Source organism: Vipera ursinii, assembly GCF_947247035.1.
Source record: "Vipera ursinii genome assembly, chromosome: 6".
NCBI classification, from domain to species: Eukaryota; Metazoa; Chordata; class Lepidosauria; order Squamata; family Viperidae; genus Vipera; species Vipera ursinii.
This window is the reverse complement of record NC_139515.1, coordinates 35,258,654-35,282,205: the sequence shown is the minus strand read 5'-3', so window position 1 is coordinate 35,282,205 and position 23,552 is coordinate 35,258,654. Positions and strand designations below refer to the sequence as shown.

The window sequence follows — 23,552 nt, the reverse complement described above, 5'->3', positions numbered from 1 at the left end:
CTGCTAGCCTTGTTCAGTAGTATTTCCTTTCTCTTAAGGAAATAGGACATTTAAGTTATGCATGTCCTAAAAACATGCTAGGAGAGCGTGAACCTCCCAAAAAGAAAGACAAAAAGAAAAGAAAGAAAGTAATTGAACCAGAAGAAGAAATGTGAGTAAAATATGTACAGCACATACTCCTATTCTTATTTACTGATTAAAATGCCTACTCTGTACAATTCAATATATGTGGGTTTTTCTGTTTCCTTTGTGCTATTAGAGAAGAAGAAGAAAGTGAAGATGAGGGTGAAGATCCTGCACTTGATAGTCTCAGTCAAGCTATAGCTTTCCAGGTACTAAAATATTTAATGAATCATTCGCCTCAGAACTTGCAGTTAATGATTGTTCTAATTTCTTTTTTTCGTATAATAATTACTAAGATTCTCATAGGAGGTTTTACTCATTCAGCTGAATGTATCTCTTCATATACAGTATATTATGATTCGTAACATGGTTTCTAAGAGAATGGATGCACTATTATAAATATGGCCTTTCTCCTCTCAGGCTACCAATTGCTATACATTGTTATTTGCTTCTATCTAAAGCTGAATTAAGCATATTTAGTTTTCCCCTTTGGTTTTAAACAATGGCAATTAATTAAAAATAGCATGCTTTAATTAGAGGTTTTGGAACATGGTGGAAAATATGATCAAACTATAACTGCAGTATTAATTATTTATGAATTAAGATAGTAAATCAGTATCTCTAAACTGTTCATGATTTTCAGAGGTGGGAACATGACTGAAAGACAACCTACCTTCTATTTGAGAGGGGGAACTATTTTTGGTATAAGCTTTATTGATTCTGAATTATGGCAGAATATTTATTTCTTAATTTTGAGTTTGTTATTTAATAAGCAAATTGATTTAATTATCAAATAGAGTCATGGTTAAACAGACTAGATTAATTTTTCAGAAAGATATACAAACATGAACAGTATATATGAATACACATGAACATATCCTGTGCACACTGTCCGTGTGTTGTGTCATTAAGGAATGAGCACATGTGAACATATATCACAAGGATACATGAACATACATCAGAAGGAACTATATTGGTAGTTCATTGACTAGGGTATTGGTTTTTTTACTTGATTGTTTTCGTCTGGTATTAATCCCTCCTTAGGAGCACGGTGGCTTGCATGGTTAGGATGCTGGGTTGACAAGCAACAAGTTCATGTTCGACACCTGAGTGCCACCATGGAGCAAGGTGATCTCCTGTCCTTTGTCCAGTTCATGCTGGGGATATGAAAGGAAAACCCAGCTGGGTATTACCTGGGCAACAAGGTCAGCAGCTAATCCTTTCAACCTGGAAGCACCTTGGTGCCTCTGACACAAGTGCAGTGAGGATCCTTGCTTATCTGGCTGTTGGCTGCAGGAAAGGATGTGTTGTGGTCTGTTTCCTCAGCCTTTTTATTGTCTCTTTTGAATGGTGTGTAAATGTGGTTTATTGTATCTACTGATGGCTGATATGTCAAGAGGGCCAAACTTCCAGGAATTCCTTAGCTTTTGGGAATATTGCTTAGTCTGGTATGCTCAATTTGCCAGCTGAGTCTATCCGTGTGTTGTAAGACTAAAGAATTTTGATTGTGTCTTCTGACTGCTAGTTGGTGCTCATGGATATGTTCTCCTAATTTTTTGTCTTTCTTGTCTTTATTATTATTATTATTATTATTATTATTATTATTATTATTATTATTATTATTATTATTATTATTAATATTATTATTTATTCAGTTTATATACCGCCCTATTCCCAAAGGACTCAGGGCGGTTTACAAGGCAAAATTTAAAAACAATCCAATATAAAATTAAAATTAAATTAAATTAAGTCTAGCCGCAAAAATTAAATCACAATTTAAAAACATTAAACCCCTCAGTCTAGACCAGATAGCTCAAAGAGCCAGGTTTTTAGGTCCCGGCGAAATGAAAGAAGGTCGGGGGCAGTCCGGAGTTCCGTTGGCAGTTGATTCCATAGGGCAGGCGCGCTCACAGAGAACGCCCTCTCCCTGTGGATCGCCCGTCAGGAATCCTTGACCGGCGGTACCCTGAGGAGGCCCTCCCTCTGGGAGCGCACAGGACGATGGGAAATTGACGCTGGCAGCAGGTGTTCCCTTAGATAATCCGGGCCCATGCCATTTAGGGCTTTATAGGTCATCACCAGCACCTTGAATCTCACCCGGAGGGCAACCGGAAGCCAATGCAGCTCGCGGAGAAGAGGTGTTACATGGGAGTATCGGGAGACTCCCATCACAACTCGCGCGGCTGCATTCTGCACCAGCTGAAGCCTCCGAGTGGTCCTCAGGGGCAGCCCCATGTAGAGAGCATTGCAGTAGTCTAGCCGGGAGGTCACGAGCGCATGGGTGACTCTGCGTAGCGCATCTCGGTCCAGATAGGGCCGTAACTGGCGCACCAGGCGAACCTGCGCAAAAGCCCCCCTGGCCACGGCTCCTATATGATCTTCCAAACTGAGCCGTGAATCCAGGAGGACACCAAGTTGCGGGCCCTATCAACGGGGTAACACCTCACCCCCCATAGTTAACGATGGAAAAGATTGGTTAGTCTGAGATGCCGGTATGCACAGCCACTCAGTCTTGGCAGGATTGAGACGAAGCCTGTTTCTCCCCATCCAAACCCGGACCGCTTCCAGGCAACGGGACATCACGTCGAGGGCATCACTGGATTGGTTCGGGGTGGAAAGAAAAAGCTGGGTATCATCAGCATACTGGTGATACCCCACCCCGAAACCACGAATGAGCTCACCCAGCGGCTTCATATAGATGTTGAACTTCATATAGATATAGCTTCATATAGATGTTTACTACACAGTGACTGTTCCAGTCCTTACAATGTATGTTTTATTTTTATTTTTTTTAATTCCATTTATATCCCGCCCTTCTCCGAAGACTCAGGGCAGCTTACAAGCTTAGCAGTAGCCTTCAATCTATGTATATGCCTGCTTATTAGGGCTTTCACACACACCCCAAGCGGCATTATTACAAAGTCAGCTTAATTGCCCCCAACAATCTGGGTCCTCATTTTACCTACCTCGGAAGGATGGAAGGTTGAGTCAACCTTGAGCCTGGTGGGATGCGATGTTGTAGGTAAGTCCTGTTCTTGGGCTACTGTGATGTTTTGGAGGGCATTAGTTGTTTTGTATGTTATGGAGATGCTGTATGTTTATAATAATCTGTTGGTTGTTTCTGACATATTTTGATGTGTGACAGTGTTATCCTCTTCATAGCTAGTGCTATAGTAGATTGAGGGGTCAGGCTTTTTAATAAAGTTGAATGGGTATCCATTTTGTTGGAAGATGAATAGGCAGTCTTTTTCCTTTTTTTAATTTAATTTAATTTTAATTAAATTTTATTGAATTTATATACCGCCCTTTCCCGCAGGACTCAGGGCGGTTTACAGGGCATAAAAACATCAATACAAAAATTAAGAACAATTTAAAAGATTAAACTAAATACCTGAAAAAATATAAAACATATAAAACCCCAGTTAAAACCCCAATTAAAACCGGAAAGCTCGAAGAGCCAGGTCTTCAGGTCTCGGCGAAATGATCGAAGGTCGGGGGCAGTCCTAAGCTCCACGGGCAGCTGGTTCCAAAGGGCAGGCGCACCCACTGAGAAGGCCCTCCCCCTGGGTGTTATCCGGCGGCATTCTTTTACCGGCGGCACCCTAAGAAGGCCCTCCCTGTGGGAGCGCACAGGACGAAGGTAGCTTGATGCCGGCAGCAGGTGTTCCCTCAGATATCCTGGACCCAAGCCATTTAGGGCTTTATAGGTCATCACCAGCACCTTGAATCTCACCCGGAGGGCAACCGGAAGCCAATGCAGCTCACGGAGCAGAGGTGTTACATGGGAGTAACGGGAAACCCCCATCACAACTCGCGCGGCTGCATTTTGCACCAGCTGAAGCCTCCGAGTGGTCCTCAGGGGCAGCCCCATGTAGAGAGCATTGCAGTAGTCTAAACGGGAGGTCACGAGCGCATGACTGACTGTGCGTAGCGCATCTCGGTCCAGGTAGGGTCGCAACTGGCGCACCAGGCGAACCTGGGCAAAAGCCCCCCTGGTCACCCAAGTTGCGAGCCCTATCAACGGGGGTAACACCTCACCCCCATCGTTAATGATTGAATAGTCTGGTTAATCCGAGATGCCGGTACGCACAGCCACTCAGTCTTGGCAGGATTGAGACGAAGCCTGTTTCTCCCCATCCAAACCTGGACCGCCTCCAGGCAGCGGGACATCACAGTGAGGGCATCACTGGGTTGGTTTGGGGTGGAGAAAAAAAGTTGGGTATCATCAGCGTACTGATGATACCCCACCCCAAAACCACGAATGATCTCGCCCAGCAGCTTCATTTAGATGTTAAACAGGAGGGGAGAGAGAACCGACCCCTGAGGGGCTCCACAAACGAGAGGCCTTGAGGCGGATCTCTGCCCTCCCGTCAACACCGACTGCGAGCGGCCCAGGAGATAGGAGGAGAACCACCGTAAAACGGTGCCTCCCACTCCCAACCCCCTGAGACGCCGCAGTAGGATACCATGGTTGATGGTATCAAAAGCCGCTGAGAGATCTAATAGGACTAGGACAGAGGAATAACCCCTGTCCCGAGCCCGCCAGAGATCATTCACCAGCGCAACCAATGCCGTCTCCGTGCTGTGCCCGGACCTGAAACCCGATTGGTACGGGTCCAGATAATCAGTTTCCTCCAGGAACAGGGGAAGCCACCACACTCTCAACACCCTTCGCCAGAAAACGAAGGTTGGAGACCGGACGATAGTTGTTTAAAACAGCCGGGTCCAGGGCAGGCTTCTTGAGGAGGGGTCTCACCACTGCCTCCTTCAAGGCAGAGGAGAAGATACCCTCCTTCAAGGAAGCAGTTATTACTGCCTGGAACCAGCCTCGTGTCCCCTCCCGGTCCGCAAAAACCAGCCAGGCGGGGCACGGGTCGAATAAACAGGTGGTGGAGCTCAGCCTCCCCATAATCCTGTCCACATCATCAGGGGAAACAGGATCGAACTCAGTCCAGATAACATGCTCAAGACCGTCCGATTCCTCCACGTCAGACTGCCCAGTCCGAGTCCAAACCGGTCCGTATCTGAGCGATTTTGTCCGTCAGATGATGACTAAACTCCTCGGCCCGACCCTGCAACGGATCCTCCCTCACCTCCTGGTTAAGAAGGGAGCGAGTCACCATAAACAGAGCGGCCGGGCAATTATCTGCGGACGCAATGAGGGCAGCGAAATAATTAGCCTTCGCTGTCCTCATCGCCGCAAGGTTTTGGGTTTTAGGTTGCTGGAGTGCATTTGGGATTATTTGAATAATATTTTTACACAGTTCTTGTGAGGTTTGGTTGTTACTTTGATAATGGAGCAGTTGGATAGTATAGGGTTTTAAATAGACTTGTATTTCTTTTTTTTATTCAAATGTTTTACAATACATTTTTTTAAAAGGACAAAACCCCTCCCCACCCCCTTCCCTCTCCCCAAACCTTCCCAACTCCTCCCTCCCCTCCCCCTCCCCCCTTCCCGACTTCCCAGAGCTCAATACAGGGTATAAAAATACAAACAATCATAGTCTACCTTGTGCAAACAACAATAAAATATTAAATCTATCGCACTTTAACTCCTGTAAAATAACTACAAGCAATCTAAATATCACATCAATACTTATTCAAATGCTAGATGAAACTTTTTAGTCCCATATTTATTCTGGATATAATCAATCCATCTTCTCCACTCCACAATATAACTCTGTTGCGGCTGGTCTTTCAAGTACGCTGAAATCTTTGCCATTTCCGCCAGATTGGAGACTTTTAAAGTCCATTCTTCTATAGTCAGCAGTTCTTCCTTCTTCCAATATTGCGCTACTAAAAGTCTCGCTGCCGTAATTAAGTCCAACATCAGCTTAGTGTCCACGACAGTAGTCTCAGTAATAATGCCCAGTAAAAACAGTTGCGGACAAAACTTTATCCTTTTCTTAAATATCTTTTGCATATTCCACCAAATTTTAATCCAAAAAGCTTTAACCTCTTTACAGGTCCACCATATATGAAAATACGTTGCATCTTCACCGCCACACCTCCAACATTTGGGCTGGCAATTCGGATACATACTTGCTAATTTTTTAGGATCTAAGTGCCACCTATAAAACATTTTATAAAAGTTCTCTCTTAAGTTTTGAGCCTGCGTAAATTTTACATTTCTCACCCAAATCTTTTCCCAAGTATCCATTGTAATGACTTCTTGAAAATTCTGAGCCCACTTTATCATACAGTAATCAATTTCTATCAATGCAAGATATATCCTTTTAATATGTGCTTGACCTTGATCTCTAATTTGCTTTACCAAATTTTCATCAATCATTGAAAAACCAATTTTCTGGTCTTCCTTCCACCTGGCCTGTAATTGCCCATACTGAAACCAAGTTTGTACAATCTTTTCTTCTCTTAAGATATTATATGGCTTTAATTGCCATACATTCCTTTCCAAACTTAAAATTTCCTTATATGTAGTCACATCATGTTTAAACCCAATATTTATATTTTCTATTGCGTGTTTCGGTATTGCCCATATAGGTATCTTATAATTTAACTTTTGCGTGGTGGTGGTAGGAGCTTAGGCCCTGAGCGGTTCCTATCAATTTCAAAAATTTGTGCCAAAAACGTGAATTGTACCCCCGATCTGAAATGATGTGGTCAGGGACACCATGGAGCCTATAAATGTGTTGCACAAACAATTTGACCAAGGTGCGGGATGATGGGATCTTAGGATATGGGATGAAATGGACTTGTTCTGAGAACAAGTCTGTAACTACCCAAATCATGTATTTCCTGCATTGTCAGGTAAATCTCCTATAAAGTCCATAGAAATTTCTTTCCAAGGTGCATGGGTCTTTGCTATCAGCTGCAGCAATCCCATGGGTTTTTCTGGTTGTCTCTTAGCCAAAGCACACATGGGGCAGCTAGCCACATAGCTCTCAATTTCTTTTTTGAGGGACAATCACCAAAATTGCTGTTTGACCAGATGTAAGGTTTTTACAAAGCCAAAATGCCCTGCTGCCTTTGAGTCATGGCAAGTCTGTAGAACAAGAGTTCGCAGGGGGCAGGTATGTATAGTTTCGCCCCCACCCAGGCTAGCCCATCCCTCATGGTGAACTCCTCTTTATGGGTTATCAGCCATTCATTGTCTGTTAAAGCAGTTTTCAGTTTGTCTATCGCTTTGCAGGGAATGTCCGCTTTAGCTCACCTCTGGTCTCATGGTTATTGCTGCTGCCAATTGGTTTGACGGGATGACTGGTTAAATGATTTTGGGTCTGGAACTGTTGTATTGCATTAGTTGGGACAAGGCATTTGCCAAGAAATTCTTTCCCCTGGGATGTAACATAGGCTAAAATTAAAGCAGTTGAAGTATTTCACCCAGTGGACTTGCTTAGAGGATAGTTTCCATGGGAGTTTTAAGACTTTCAAGTTCTTACAATGTGTCCAGACTTCAAATGGGTATTTAGACCCCTCTAGGGACGCGGTGGCTCAGTGGGTTAGGACGCTGAGCTTGTCAATCAGATGGTCGGCAGTTTGGTGGGTCGAATCCCGAGTGCCACGTAACAGAGTGAGCACCTGTTACTCGTCCCAGCTTCTGCCAACCTAGCAGTTCGAAAGCACGTAAAAATGCAAGTAGAAAAATAGGGACCACTACGGTGGGAAGGTAACAGCATTCCGTGCACCTTTGGCGTCTAGTCATGGCCACATGACCACGGAGTCGTCCTCAGACAAGCCCTGGCTCTTCGGCTTTGAAACGGAGATTAGCACCGGCCCCTAGAGTTGGAAACGACTAGCATGCATGTGCAGGGGAACCTTTACCTTTAGGAAGTGTAACCAGGTAGCATTGGACTGCATAAGCCTCCTTCTCCCATACTGCCCATTTCTGTTCTGTATCGCTTAATTTCTTGGAGGTATAGGCACAGGGTTGAAGGATCCCCTGGGGGTTTTCCTGTAGCAATACGGCCCCCACATCTACATCTCTAGCATCCGCTTGGATCACAAAAGGGGCATCTGGATTTGGGTGCCTTAGCATGGGCTCCGCTGTGAACAGCCATTTACGTTTTTTGAATGCTACCTGACATTGCATATTCCATTTTATGGGTTAACCAGGATTGGGCTTACTCTTCCCTTTGTCTTTAATAAATTCATGATAGGTAGGGTGATTTGTGCAAAAGAGAGAATAAATTGCCGGTAAAAGTTTGCAAACCCGATGAAGCTCTGAAGTTGCTTCCTAGTGCAAGGAGGACCCACTCTAGTGCCACTTTAATCATTTCAAGGTCCATTTCTACTCCCTCATGGGAGATCCAATACCCCAGGTACTTGATTTTATCCTGGTGAAACTCATATTTTGAGAGCTTAACTTATAGCTTGGTCGTTCACAATTTCTTTAACACTGCTCGCATGAGCTTCACATGCTCAGCTCTTATTTTGGTGTGGATCAGAATGTCCTCTAAATATACAAGCACCTTTTTGTACAGGTGTTAATGTAGGACTTTGTTATGTTAATCAGTTGCATGAACACAGCAGGGGCCCCTTGCAGACCAAATTGAAGCACTTTGAATTGGAAACACCCTAGAGGGCAGTTGAGCTCCATCTTCCACTGATCCCCCTCCTTAATCCTGACACAGTAATAGGCTTCACGTAAGTCCTATTTTGTAAAGATTTTTCCCTTGGCTAGATGGGCTAACATGTTCTTCATAAGTGGCAGGGGATACATATTCTCCACACAAACCATGTTCAGCCTACAATAGTCCACGTATAAGCAGAGAGAACCATCCTTCTTTTCTTGGAACAGAACTGGAGCGGCTGTCCAGCCTCTGGCTGCTTGAATGAATCCACGTTGCAAGTTTTTTGTCTATGAGAGTTCTTCCAGCTCCCAGAGAGTCACAGAGTATACTTTGGGTTTTCGCAGTCTAGCCCCAGGGAGGATCTCGATGGCACAGTCTGTTGGCTGGTGAGGCAGGAGCACATCAGGTCCCTTTTCACTAAAGACCTCCCTGAGATCCCAATATTCCTTGGGGATTTTAGGGTCCTGTCTTGGCTGGTTTCATGCCATCGCAGATAATTCCACCATACCCTGAGTGGTTTAGTTCTCCTCTCTTGAGCCCTCCCCTTTGGATTTTTAATAGTCCCTTTCACAGTTAACATAAGGGTTCCATTTTTGGAGCCATGCCAGCTCCAGTAAAAGGGGTCTCTCCAGTCCTGGAGCCACAATAAAGTCGTGGTTCCCCATTTGCATTTCTACCAGCTCTGTTATAAAATGGGCTGGGGCTCCTCCAGGCACAGTTCCGTCCAGTTGACAAAATGCTATAGGCACCCTCAATTGTCAGAGCCTCAGTCTCAGCTTCTCTACCACTTTACAGCTCACTATGCATTTAGTTTTCCCTTGGTGCCTGATGATGGCATGTTCAGTTCGACTGGGATGGGTTCATAGGGTGATGTACCAGGGGATTGTCATCAGACTGTCAACCTTGCAAACATTGGATGTTTTTGCTCTGACAATATAAGAGGCAGCCTTTTTCTTTAAACTGTTTGCTCTGATTAAAATGAAGGCTAACCCGGTTGTTTTAAACAAGATAAGGTATGGCACACTACAGATAGGAAGTGAAACATGGCATGTTAAACTAATTGGAGAATGTGATTAATGACGTGAAATTAAGGGAGGGAATTGTGTATGATACGATGTGTTCAGGGGAGGAGAATTCAGATTCTGGCATCCATCCATGAGTGTCAATGCTTCGTTCTCATTATTATAGACTTTTTAGAAAAACAATGCCTGAATGTTCTTTGATCTGTCTCATTAATTGGAACCATGACACAGAGTCTGTGTCGCTTCTCTCTGGGGTGGTTGGAATTCTCTGGTCCCCATAGCCAGACAGGAAGAACCCAATGACTTTAACTCCCTCTAAGGCTATTTCATGAGGTTTCGGTGTTAGCTTTCATGCCTTCTTCCCCACACCGCCACTGGTTTTTGGAACCGCTTTGGCGAGTCGGCAATCGATGCCCCTCCTTCCCACATTTGAAGTAGCCTGTAGGTCGGTGTTTGGGACTAAGGTTATGTCCAGGCATTGTCAGGGTATCCCTCTTCACTACGGGGGAGGAGCAACACCATCCGTGGGTGTTCCAGCTAGGGGACCTGGCCAGGTTGATTTCCACTTCCTCGGCTAGCACATACCACTGATGAAGGATGTGAGGGGCTTCTCCTGAGATGCAGGTGTTGTAAACATCCTTATTAAGCCCATCTTGGAATGCTTGATCAGGATGTCTTCCAGCCAATCAGCCAGCGAGCATGCCAGTTTACAGAACTCTTGATTATAAGCTGTCACACCTCTGCAACCCTGATTGATGGTTTTGATGCAAGTTCGTGCTTTGTGTTAGGTGAGTGGGTCAGTTGAAGCTGTGGAGTTCTGGGGTGTCATTGTTGTGGAGCGAGACCATCCACTCTGCTGTGGTGCCTTTCAGAGCCATGGTCACATGGTCCTACTGGTGAGGGGGCTGCACTGCTGGAGCAGCTGTTGGCAGGGTCACTTGTGCCAGAGTGGGTCCAGGTCAAATTGCTGCCCCTCTGGCTGTGGCTGCTGGCATTGCTGTGCTATCTCCATTGGTTCCAGTTCAGCTCAAAGTTTGGCTAGCTGGGCAAGAGTTCTCTGGTTCACCTGTTCCTGAAGGCATCTCTCAGTACCCTTTGGGCTTGTTCCACCAGATCCTCCTGCTTGTCTGGCTCTCCTTGGCCTTCCTCCTCACCCTGTCCGCTGTGTTGCTCTCATCTTCTGTCTCCACAGCTTCCCCTCATGTCGGTTATACTGAGGGTTTTCTCTTCTGCTTCTTCACCTTTCATCCCCAGGGTGATGTTGTGATTCAGTGTCAGCCTGTGCTCCCAGCAGTTGAGTCCAATGAATCTGAGGAGGAGGAGGAGGGGTTTGGAGAGCCTTTGGTGTCAGAGGGAGGCTCTGCTGTACTGCAGGACTCTTAGCCTGGCCCCTCCAGTCATGTTCCTCATGAGGCTCAGCTGTGTGAGTACAAGGTGTCTGACTTTGATGAGTCACAGCTGAATCTGTTCAGAGATGCTAGAAGCAGAAGGCAATCCAGCAGAGGAGAGCAGAGAAAATCAATGAGGCAACTCAGTGAGAGGAGGAGAAGGCAGTGAGAAGCCATGCCTTGTGACTGATAATAAAAGGGGAAGGTGTGGGCAGGGCTGGTTGCTGAAGGCAACCGTTTGGAGACATTCTAAGAGTATTCTTGGTCTGTTCTTGATACTTCTGTTTAACCCTTGTTTGTTGACTCTTGTTTGATATTTTGATTCAGTTATTGAAGGAAATATTCTGTTGCTTTTTTGTTTGAACTGTAAATAAATTTGGGTTGGGTTTTTCCAGCCTATTGACTATAAAAAAAGGAAAAAGGGGTTGTCCCTGACACACAAACAGGGCTGGTCATAGGCTGGAACAGAACAGGTGAGTGACCATCGGCATTTTGGAGCCTCCTTGCCGATACGCATTTCCCCCTCATTCAACCTCCTCTTTTGGCCGATGTGGTTTGGCCGGGGACCCTCTGTAAGGTCCAGCCTCCTCCAAGCTGCTTTCATGGCTTGTCAACGACCCTTGACTCATGAATGTTAGAGAAAAAGTATTTTTACTAGAGATACTGAGTGCAGTGTGAGTGAGACAAGGTCTGAAAGAAAACTGTATGAAAATCATATATTGAAAGCAATCTCCAATGTCCAAAACCCTCCCTGTGCCCAGAGCAGTCCAATCCAGTTCTGGCCCAATGTTTTGGGAACCTGGTGCCTTAGGCACCATTGTAAATTTATTTATTTATTTATTTATTTATTTATTTGTTTTTATAGACCGCCCTTCTCCCGAGAGACTCGGGGCGGTGTACAGAGGAAGGAAGGTATACAGATTGAACAATAAAAAACAATAAAAACAATAGTAAAAACAAACTGGGACCCCAATTAAAGCTATCATGCCAGGCCGGACTGCTGGAACAGGAAGGTCGGCGTCCTTGAGGGCAGGCAGATGGCAGTTTGGCATCTCTGGTTCCTGCTAATGTCCCTACTCCCCAAATTCTCACAGCATTATTTCACATGTCCAGCACTCTTTCCCTCCCAAATGCTCCCTCCCCCCTGGTTATGGCAGTTGCTAGAGAGCTTCAAAGAAAGCCAAGATAGGCATATGACAATGTGTGTGTGTGTGTGTGTGTGTGTGTGTGTGTGTGTGTTTGTGTGTGTATATATAGTGTATGTTTATTTGTCTGCATGTATGTGTATGGGTGCATGTATGGGTATATTTTCTGAGAGCATCAGAATTTCATTTTTTAATGTGTGCAGTGTGTTCACAGAAAAAAGTAATAATAAAAGTTATCTTGTCCCTTCCCATCCCATCCCATCTTACCGTGGTGTGACTTATGTGCAGCCATTGTGGTTTGGTTCATATTATCTGTGAACATAGCTACAAACACTATGATAAATTAGCTAAAACATAATATTCTATTATGGATTGTTGTATGATGAGTTGAGGAAAGAAGGCACCATTGTTGTTTTGCCTTCCATTTAATAATTAATTTGTAATGTCACCCATAGGATAGTACAGTTCAAAATAATAGAAATTACAGTGCTGAAGCAAACAACTGGGCCTGTCAATGTCTTAATTTTGGACAGCGTGTGTTACAGAATTTAATATAATTCTGTTTTCCATTTTTGTGTTTTATGCAATTACTTTGCAGCAAGCCAAAATTGAAGAAGAACAGCAAAGTTCAACTCAAAATGCTGGGAAGCCTTCCACATCTGATTCAAGACGACCACGCATCAAAAAAAGTGTATATTTTAGTGATGAGGAAGAACTTAGTGACTGATATAAATACTATGTAAATATACTTTGTGAGATTACTGTTGTTAACCATGGTCTCACTCTTGTAATTAAAATATAACTTGAAAGCACCAAACATTTATAGTATTATGTTTACTTCATACTATTATTTCAGTTCTGTTATTTGTTATATATTTTTAAATTTTATATCATTTATATAGCATCCCATTTGATTGACTGCAGATAACATACAGTGAGGGGAAAAAGTATTTGATCCCCTGCTGATTTTGTACATTTGCCCAATGACAAATGACTAGTCTACAATTTTAATGCTAGGTTTATTTTAACAGTGAGAGACAGAATAACAAAAAAAAAATCCAGAAGAAAACATTTCAAAAAAGTTATAAGTTGATTTGCATTTTAATGAGTGAAATAAGTATTTGATTCCCTAACAATCAGCAAGATTTCTGGCTCCCAAGTGTCTTTTATACAGGTAACAAGTAGAGATTAGGAGCACTCTCTTAAAGGAAGTATTACTAATCTCAGCTCGTTACCTGTATAAAAGTCGCCTGTCCACAGAAGCAATCAATCAAATTAAAAACTCTCCGCCATGGCCAAGACCAAAGAGCTGTCCAAGGATGTCAGGGACAAGATTGTAGACCTACACAAGGCTGGAATGGGCTACAAGACTATTGCAAAGCAGTTTGGTGAGAAGATGACAACAGTTGGTGCAATTATTCACAAATGGAAGAAACATAAAATAATTGTCAATCTCTCTTGGTCTGGGGCTCCATGCAAGATCTCACCTTGTGGAGTTTCAATGATCATGATAATAGTGAGGAATCAGCCCAGAACTACACAGGAAGATCTTGTCAATGATTTCAAGGCAGCTGGGACCATAGTCACCAAGAAAACAATTGGTAACACACTATGCCGTGAAGGACTGAAATCCTTGCAGCACCCACAAGGTCCCCCTGCTCAAAAAAGCACATGTACAGGCCTGTCTGAAGTTTGCCAATGAACATCTGAATGATTCAGAGGAGAACTGGATGAAAGTGTTGTGGTCAGATAAGACCAAAATTGAGCTCTTTGGCATCAACTCAACTCACCATATTAGGAGGAGGAATGCTGCCTATGACCCCAAGAACACCATCCCCACCATCAAACATGGAGGTGGAAACATTATGCTTTGGGGGTGTTTTTCTTCTAAGGAGACAAGACAACTTCACCATATCCAAGGGACAATGGACAGGGCCATGTACTGTCAAATCTTGTGTGAGAACCTCCTTCCCTCAGCCAGGGCATTGAAAATGGGTGGTGGATGGGTATTCTGGCATGACAATGACCCATAACATATGGCCAAGGCAATAAAGGAGTGGCCCAAGAAGAATGTCCTGGAGTGGCCTAGCCAGTCTCCAGACCTTAATTCCATAGAAAATCTGTGGAGGGAGCTGAAGATTCGAGCTGCCAAATGTCAGCCTCGAAACCTTAATGACTTGGAGAGGATCTGAAAAGACGAGTGGGACAAAATCCCTCCTGAGATGTGTGCAAGCCTGGTGGCCAACTATTAGAAATGTCTGACCTCTGTGACTGCCAACAAGGGTTTGGGCATCAAGTATAAGTCATGTTTTGCGAAGGGGTCAAATACTTATTTCATTCATTAAAATGCAAATCAATTTATAACTTTTGAAATGCGTTTTTCTGGATTTTTTTGTTGTTATTCTGTCTCCCACTGTTAAAATAAACCTACCATTAAAATTATAGACTGATCTTTTTCTTTGTCAGTGGGCAAATCTACAAAATTAGCAGGGGATCAAATAATTTTTCCCCCACTGTACATGAGCAAGTCAAACTAAAATATATCTGAAAAATTAAAAGTGTAGAAAAAAATCCATATTGTAATGGAAAATGGATATCCTGCAACTATCTTATGATTTGAAGATTCAGCTGAAATGGATTGATGTAAGGCCATCCTCAACACAAGGATATGAGGTGCTCCTTTGGTGGTAATGTATTCCACAATTTGGAATCTAGAGCGGTTTGCTCAGGTAACTGAGTAGTAGATTTTATTTTTTCTGTGTAGGAAAAACAGCTTGAGTAAGGATTATGTTGCTCAGAAGAAAAAAAATATCCTGCCTTCTGAAGAGTATTGTTCATTGCCTAGCTGTCAAACATCTTGGTATTGAAAGTAATCACAGCACACCTAAATTTTCTGTCTTCTAGACCAGGGTTCCCCAACCTTTCTGGGTTGGCAGCCTGGTGGAAAAGGGAGGGGCAGGCACCTTTATGCATGCGCACACACACATATGCAAATGTGGCTGTGTGAGTGTGCACCAAACGGTGCCATGAGCATGCATTCTCTGCAAATGGGGCTGCTAGCGCCAGCTCTCAGCTCGTCCCTGCAGTAGCAAGAGGCTTGTGACTCGGCTAGCAGCAACGAGAGGCTCACGGCTTGGCTAGCTGTGGCGAGAGGCTCGTAGATCATGGCTTGGCTAGTGCCGGCGAGAGGCTTGCAGGTTGCGGCTTGGCTAGCACTGGCGAGAGGCTTGCGGCACGGCTAGCAATGGTGCAAGAAGCGGTGAGTACATGCAGATGCGTGTGCACAATGGCCAGCCACTCATGCGGCCTGGTGGCCAAGAGGCCGCAGCCCAGTAATGGGCCACGGCCCATAGGTTTGGGACCTCTGTTCTAGATGTGCGAAAACTCCAGGCTTTGTTCAGGAATATTTCGGAAACTACACCTTGTGCAAGTATCTCTTTGCTCTTTATTAAAAGAGCAGTATCTTTTTTCAGAATTGTACATAAGCCTACCGTATTTTCCGGCGTATAAGACGACTGGGCGTATAAGACGACCCCCTACATTTCCTGTTAAATTATAGGGTTTGGGCTATACTCGCCGTATAAGACTACCCCTCTTCCAACGCACACCAAATAAAAGTTAAAAAACATCAGATTTGATTTTAATATGGCAATTTTAATTCAAATGCTTATGACATGCAGGTACTTAGTAGGAAAACTGTCACTTATAAACATAAGACTGTTTGTCATCAAACATGTAAACATAAAACAGTGCAAGTGGATTAAACTTTAATAATAATAATAATAATAAGAAGAAGAAGAAGAAGAAGAAGAAGTAGTAGTTGTTGGAAGGGACCTTGGAGGTCATCTAGTCCAACCCCCTGCTAAGGCAGGAAACCCTATACCATTTCAGACAAATGGCTATCCAGTCTCTTCTTAAAAACTTCCAGTGTTGGAGCATTCACCACTTCTGGAGGCAGGTTGTTCCACTGGTTAATTGTTCTAACTGTCAGGAAGTTTCTCCTTAGTTCTAGGTTGCTTCTCTCCTTGACTAGTTTCCATCCATTGCTTCTTGTCCTGCTTTCAGGTGCTTTGGAGAATAGCTTGGCTCCCTCTGCTTTGTGGCAGCCCCTGAGATATTGGATCACTGCTATCGTGTCACCCCTCACCCTTCTCTTCATTAAACTACACGTACCCAATTCCAGCAACCCTTTTCCTATTTTCCTAATTCACTTTTTCACTTTTCCTAATTCACTCTAAAGCTTTCCCTGCGCAGAGCCTTAAGTAACCCCAGCTGCCTGCAATTAGTGCAGGTTCTCATCCCACCAGGCTCAAGGTTGAGTCATCCTTCCATCATTCCGAGGTAGGTAAAATGAGGACTCAGATTGTTGGGGGCAATAAGCTGACTTTGTAATAATGCTGCTTGTGGGGGGTGGGGTGAAAGCTCTAATAGGCAGGCATATACATAGAATGAAGGCTATTGCTAAGCACATTGATTTGTGCTTTAAATTGTAAGCCGCCCTGAGTCTTCGGAGAAGGGTGGGATATACATGGGATTAAAAAAAAAGACCAAATGGGAGATCCACTCCAGGTTTTCCAGCCAGCCCGCCCAGTTCCTGAGTCAAATGTGTCCTTAGAACTAAACTGCTGCTCTGCTACGCATTCCCCACCTGCCTTTCAAATTGCTCTTGCATTCCCCACCTGCCTACAGCTGCTCTTCAACTTTAGAAGGAAAGAAGCCCAGACCCCAGCCTGTAAAAAATCACAGACTGCAGCTTCTACTCCAATTGGTCCCGCTTTCCCTGCGCAGACTAAATGGGAGATCCGCTCCAGGTTTTCCAGCCAGCCCTGTCCCTAAAGTTTCAGCACCCAGCGTATAAGACGACCCCTGACTTTTGAGAAGATTTTCATGGGTTAAAAAGTAGTCTTATACGCCGGAATCTACGGTAAATATTTTAATGAGAAGCAGTCTGAATCATTTTTGAAGTTTACATAATTCTACTGTTCTATAATTCTAAGAATTTGCAGCCACTTTTGGTCATACTGCCTGATGCAGTGTTTTTCAATCTTGGCAACTTGGTTTAACTTAAATCTTCAATATCCATAAAAATGGAAATATACAAAGAGAATAAGAATTGCAAATATATATGATTTAGAGGAAATTTTTTTTATTGAAAAGTTTTACAATACATTTCTGAATAAAAAAAACCCCTCCTTCCCCTCCCCTCTCCCCAACCCCCCCTCCCCTCTCCCCAACCCCCCCTCCCCTCCCCCCTCCCCGACTTCCCAGAGCTGAATACAGGGTATAATAATACAAACAAGCATAATCTAAAATATGCTAACAACAATAATAAAACATTAAATTCTATCACACTTTAACTCTCCATATTCAAAATATTAATAAAATAACTATTAACTAATGATACGTCATAAAAATCCGCTACTTATTCAAATGCTAAATGATACTTTTTAGTCCCATATTTATTCTGAATATATTCAATCCATCTTGTCCATTCCACAATGTATCTCTGTTGCGATTGATCTTTCAAATATGCTGAAATCTTTGCCATTTCCGCCAAATTAGAAACTTTCAAAATCCACTAAAGTCTTTTTCTTGCAAGTTCCTTTCTCTCCAAACATCTCTCAATTCCAAGTCATCCTTTATCTCAAAAAAAAGATTTAGGCAGTTTAGCATGACTTGGTGTGCTTTTAAAAAGGCCTCCCTTGTCCATTTGTACATCCAAGACGCCATTCCAATCTCCCATAAAAATACAAGATTTATAATCCCACTGAATAATCTTGCTGTGTAGTAAATTGTAAAAATCTCTTTGCTGTTTTTTTATTGAAGTTTTTCAATACATTTTATCTTTAACAAAACAACCCCTTCCCCACCCCCTCCCCCCTTCCCAACCCTCCCCCCCTCCCCTTCCCCCCTCCCCGACTTCCCACAGCTAAATACAAGGTATAAAAGTTAAAAAAAATCATAAACTACCATATGCTAACAACAATAAACTATTAGGTCTATCGCACTTTAGCTCTTATAAAATGACTACAAGCAATATAAATGTCCCATCAATACTTATTCAAATGCTAAATGAAACTTTTTAGTCCCATATTTATTCTGGATGTAATCAATCCATTTTTTCCACTCCACGATATATCGTTGTTGCGAATGGTCTTTCAAATACGCCGAAATCTTTGCCATTTCCGCCAGGTTAGAAACTTTTAAAGTCCATTCCTCTATAGTCGGCAGTTCTTCCTTCTTCCAGTATTGCCCTATTAAAAGTCTTGCTGCCGTAATTAAGTTCAACATCAACTTAGTGTCCACAACAGTAGTATCAGTAATAATGCCCAATAAAAACAATTGCGGACAAAACTTTATCCTTTTCTTAAATATCTTCTGCATATTCCACCAGATTTTAATCCAGAATGCTTTAACCTTTTTACAGGTCCACCATATGTGAAAATACGTTGCGTCTTCACCACCACACCTCCAACATTTAGGCTGGTAGTTCGGATACATACTTGCAAGCTTTTTGGGATCTAAATGCCACGTATAAAACATTTTATAAAAGTTCTCTCTTAAATTTTGAGCTTGCGTATATTTTACGTTTCTCACCCAGATCTTTTCCCAAGTATCCATTGTAATAACTTCTTGAATATTCTGAGCCCACTTTATCATGCAATCTTTAACAAGTTCTGTTTCTGAATCAATTTCTATCAATACAAGATATATCCGTTTGATATGTGCTGGACCCTGATTTCTAATTTGCTTTACCAGATTTTCATCAGTCATTGAAAATCCAATTTTCTGATCTTCTTTCCACCTGGCCCGTAGTTGCCCATACTGAAACCAGGTTTGAACAATCTTTTCTTCTCGTAAAAAATTATACGGCTTCAAACACCATACATTCCTCTCCAAACTTAAGATTTCCTTATATGTAATCACATCATGTTTGAAGCCAACATTTATGTTTTCTATTGTGTGTTTCGGTATTGCCCATAAAGGTATCTTATAATTTAACTTATGTCTATACTTTTTCCAAACTCGCAACAAAGCATGTCTTAAAATATGCACCTTAAACACATTATCTACCTTCTTATCATACAATAACTATGCATGCCAACCAAATAACAAGTCATGACCTTCAAGATTTAATAATCTCCCTTGTGTTAAGTTAATCCAATCACTTATCGCTGACAACGCAGCAGCTTCGTAGTATAGTTTAAGGTTGGGCATTTTAAGACCAACTCTTTCACGCGTATCCTACATAATCTTAAATTTAACTCGTGGCCTTTTCCCTGCCGATACAAATTTATTGATACCCTTTTGCTATTCCTCCAAGTTTGAATCCTTTTTAAGAATGGGTATCATTTGAAATAAAAACAGAAATTTCGGCAAAACATTCATTTTCACTGCTGCGATTCTTCCCAGTAATGACAATTGTAACTTTTTCCAACTGTCCAATTCTTTTTGAACATTACCCCATAGCTTTTCATAATTATTTTTATATAACTTTGCATTTGAGGGTGACAAATATACCCTCAAATATTTAACCCTTTTAACAATTTCAAATCCAGTTAACCCTTCTAAAACAGCCTTTTGTAATACTGTCATGTTTTTAACCAGTATTTTAGTTTTTTGTATGTTAACCTTGAATCCAGAAACTTTCCCATATTGCATTATTATCTCCATCAGGTCCACAACAGAATTTTCTGGCTGGGTCACCGTAACAACCAGATCGTCTGCAAACGCCCTCAATCCTGATCTCTTATTTGAATTCCCTTAATTTTTTCCGAATTCCGTATTTTAATCAATAGTATCTCCAAAGTTAAAACAAATAATAAAGGTGATAACGGACACCCTTGCCTTGTGCCCTTTTCAATATTGTATACTTCAGTCAGACTGTTATTTACTATTATACGGGCTGTTTGCTTTTGATATAATGCCCTAATTGGTTGTAAAAATTTATCCCCAAAATTCATTTTATCTAATACTTTCATCAAGAATTGCCAATCCAATTGATCAAAGGCTTTTTCAGCGTCCAGAAAAATCAGGGCTGCAGGGATCTGGTTGTTCCTTTCCAAAAATTCCAACAAGTCAACTATATGCCTCACATTATTTTTCATTTGTCTACCACTTATAAACCCAGTTTGATCACCATGAATTACCTGTTGCAGTACCCTCATTAGTCTGTTAGCTAAAACCTTAGCAAATATCTTGTAGTCCGTATTCAAAAGTGATATTGGTCTATAGTTTCTTGCTTGAGTGACATCCTGATCTTCCTTCAGAATCAAAGAAATGAAAGCAGTTTTCCAAGACGGAGGCACCCCTCCTCCCCTTTGAATTGTCTGAAACAATTCTCTTAATGGCTTTATCATCTCAGACTGTAAATTTTTATAGTACACAGCGGTCAAACCATCCGTGCCTGGCGCTTTACCCACTTTCAATTGTTTAATTGCTTAAAGAATTTCTTCCTCAGTTATCAGTTGATTCATCTCTTCCTTTTGTTCTTGTGTAAGAACCGGAATACTAGCATTCCACAAATATGCATCAATATCTGCTTCATTAATCTTATCTCTAGCATATAATTTAGAATAAAAATCAACAAAGGTTTCCTTAATAAGATTCTGTTGATACACAACCTTGCCCTTATGTTCTATTTTGTCTATATTAGAAGCCCTTTGCTTCTTCCTTAGCATATAAGCTAACCATCTACCTGGTTTATTGGCATTACAAAAAGTATTATGCCTAGCAAACCGTAAATTAGTTACCACCTGATCAGCCATCAACTTATCAAATTGTCCTCTTAATAAATTAATAACCTCTTTAATCTTCACATCCGATGGATTCAAAATTAAGGCCTTTTCTTTTTCCCTAATCTCATTCTCTAATTCTTTCCTCCTAAATTCCAAATTACGTCTATATTTATTGTTCAAATATATTAACACACCTCTCATGTACGCCTTGCTAGCATCCCAAACCATTTCCATAGAACTACCCTTATACATATTAGTTTCAAAAAAAACCCTTCATTTGTTTTTTACATTCTTCCACATTTTCCTGATTTCTAAATAGGTTCTCATTTAGACGCCAGGAGCGCCTATCTCTGTTGTTCTTATCAATCTCTAACCAGACTGGACTATGATCAGACATAGTTCTTGGACAAATCTTTATCTTCTTAATCCTAGAAAAAAAATCATTAGTGATTAATATAAAATCAATCCTAGAGAAAGATTGATGTCTATCAGAAAAAAAGTATAATCCTTTTCTTGTAGATTTCTTTCTCTCCAGATATCTCGCAGCTCCAAATCATCCATCATCTCAAAAAAGGACTTAGGCAATTTAGCATGACTTGGAGTACTTCTAAAAGAACCACTCTTGTCCATTTGTACATTCAAGACACCATTCCAGTCTCCCATAAAAATAAAAGATTTATAATCCAATTGAGTGATCTTGCTGTGTAATAAACTATAAAAGTCAGCTTGTTGTTGATTAGGAGCATATAATCCAACCAAAAGCGGTTTTTTTTGCCTTCTATTAACAAATCTACTATAATGTATCTTCCTTGCTGATCTGCTTCAATTAACTCCGCTGTAATAGTATTCTTAAAATAAATAACCACTCCATTTTTCTTATTCATTGCAGAAGCAATAAATTGTGTACCCAATCTTGAGTTTAATAAATACTTTTGGTCCATAACTCTAATATGTGTTTCTTGTAAGCAAATAACATCAGTCTTAAATTGTTTTAAATATTGAAAGATTTTCTTTCTCTTCTGTGGTGAATTTAAACCATTGACGTTCCAAGTTAGAAACTTAGTCGCCATCCTTAGCGACCTGAAGCTTTTGGACCGTGTCTTCCAGGATCCCCTTGACGTTCTTAGGCCGCGCCCCTCCCACAGCTTCACTATAGGTACGCTTTGGAGGTTCCATAACTTTCTGCTGGTCTTGTTCTTGCTCGCGTCTCATTCGTCTCAAAGCAGCACGCGTCATCCTCTGGTCTCTTGCTTCTTCCGATGATACTGAAATTTGATCCACTCCTGTAGCTTTCTCATATGTCTGCGTTGTTCCTTCAGCACCTTGAGGCTTTCCCTCGCCATTCTTCTTTGTAGATTCCAAAAGTGGTATGGGGTTGCTTTTAAAACATTACTATAAAAATCACGTGCTTGCATCACTGTAATAAGACGATGTCTCGTGCCTTCATGCATCACCACCATACCCACTGGTATCTCCCATCTAAACTTGATATCACGTCACCTGAGCTCTTGTGCTAGAAAAGTAAACTCCTTTCTTCTCCTTAAAATTTTTGGAGGGATCTCTTTTAAAACCAGAACTTCTTGCTCAGCAATTACAAGCTTAGTATTGTAAGAAGCTTGAATAACTTCATTCCTGATTGCTCTCTTTGTAAAATAAACAACCACATCTCTAGGTAATTTCCTTTGTCTTGCAATCCACGAATTGACATGAAAGATTTTGTCTATGTCTCCCACAATTCCATCTGCTGGCTGTCCCAGCACCCCTTCCAGAGCCTCAGAGACTATTTCCTTCAGATCTTCTTTAGGATTCTCTTTCAAGCCTCTGATTCTAACAGCAAACTCCATCTCGTGGTACTGCACCAAGGTCAAGTCACTGTCAATTTTATCCACCACATTCTCAGTCTCTAACATTTTTGCATCTAATTTAATATTATTTTGGCTGAGATCTTCCACTCTTTCATCCAAGCGTTCGATACATATTGCCATGCCTTGAAATGCAAGCAAGATGTCCGCCCTTATATCTGTTAACTTCTCATCCAGCTTTTCATCCATAACTTCAGCTAGTTTTTCTGTTAACTTCTCATCCAGCTTTTCATCTATAATCTCAGCTATTTGCTGTGAATGCTTTTCCAAAGCATCTTGCAAAACTTTAACTGTCAGAGCAGGCGAAGGTGGAGGTGCCGGGGGCAATAAAGCTTGCAATGAAGACTGCTGCACCGGGGAGGCCCCCGCACTTCGAATAACTTTGGAAGATTTAGCCGCCATTTCCCCCCACTATTACTTACTACTCACTTTCACTTTCAAAGTCTGCAAAGTCCGTTGAGCCAAAGATCAAAAGTCCACTTTCACCTTAATCTCCTGTATCGCTCTGCCTGCATCCTCCAGAATCCTTTCCTGCTGGCAGGGATGGTTGCAAACGCCTTGTTCTACTCCTAAAAGCACGGAGCAGGAACGCTGCACAGCCCGGAGCAAACCCAGGCTTTGGGGGGGGCTCGATCCTTCAGCTGCCAGAACTTTAAGCTCTGGTGGCCCTGGAGAGCTCAACGCCTACCTGGGTACTCACCCCCTCCTCTTCTCCTGAGGAGGGGGCTTCCGAGCCACCA

The 23,552-nt window shown here is 42.1% G+C and overlaps 1 protein-coding gene across 4 annotated transcripts in view; it reads left to right on the top strand.

Moving 5' to 3' along the window:
• Nucleotides 1–23,552, top strand: part of ZCRB1 (zinc finger CCHC-type and RNA binding motif containing 1) — a 46,647-nt gene that overhangs the window by 8,610 nt on the left and 14,485 nt on the right. For 2 of the 4 annotated variants that reach the window (XM_083365226.1, XM_083365227.1), the window contains 3 exons: nt 39–151; nt 260–332; nt 12,811–13,029. In XM_083365226.1, coding sequence (XP_083221352.1) covers nt 39–151; nt 260–332; nt 12,811–12,939 — 315 coding nt within the window. In that variant the 3' untranslated portion in view covers nt 12,940–13,029. Of the gene's footprint in view, nt 1–38; nt 152–259; nt 333–1,167; nt 1,359–12,810; nt 13,030–23,552 lie in introns of those variants that run through there. The other 2 variants (XM_083365228.1, XM_083365229.1) reach the window with 2 other exon arrangements.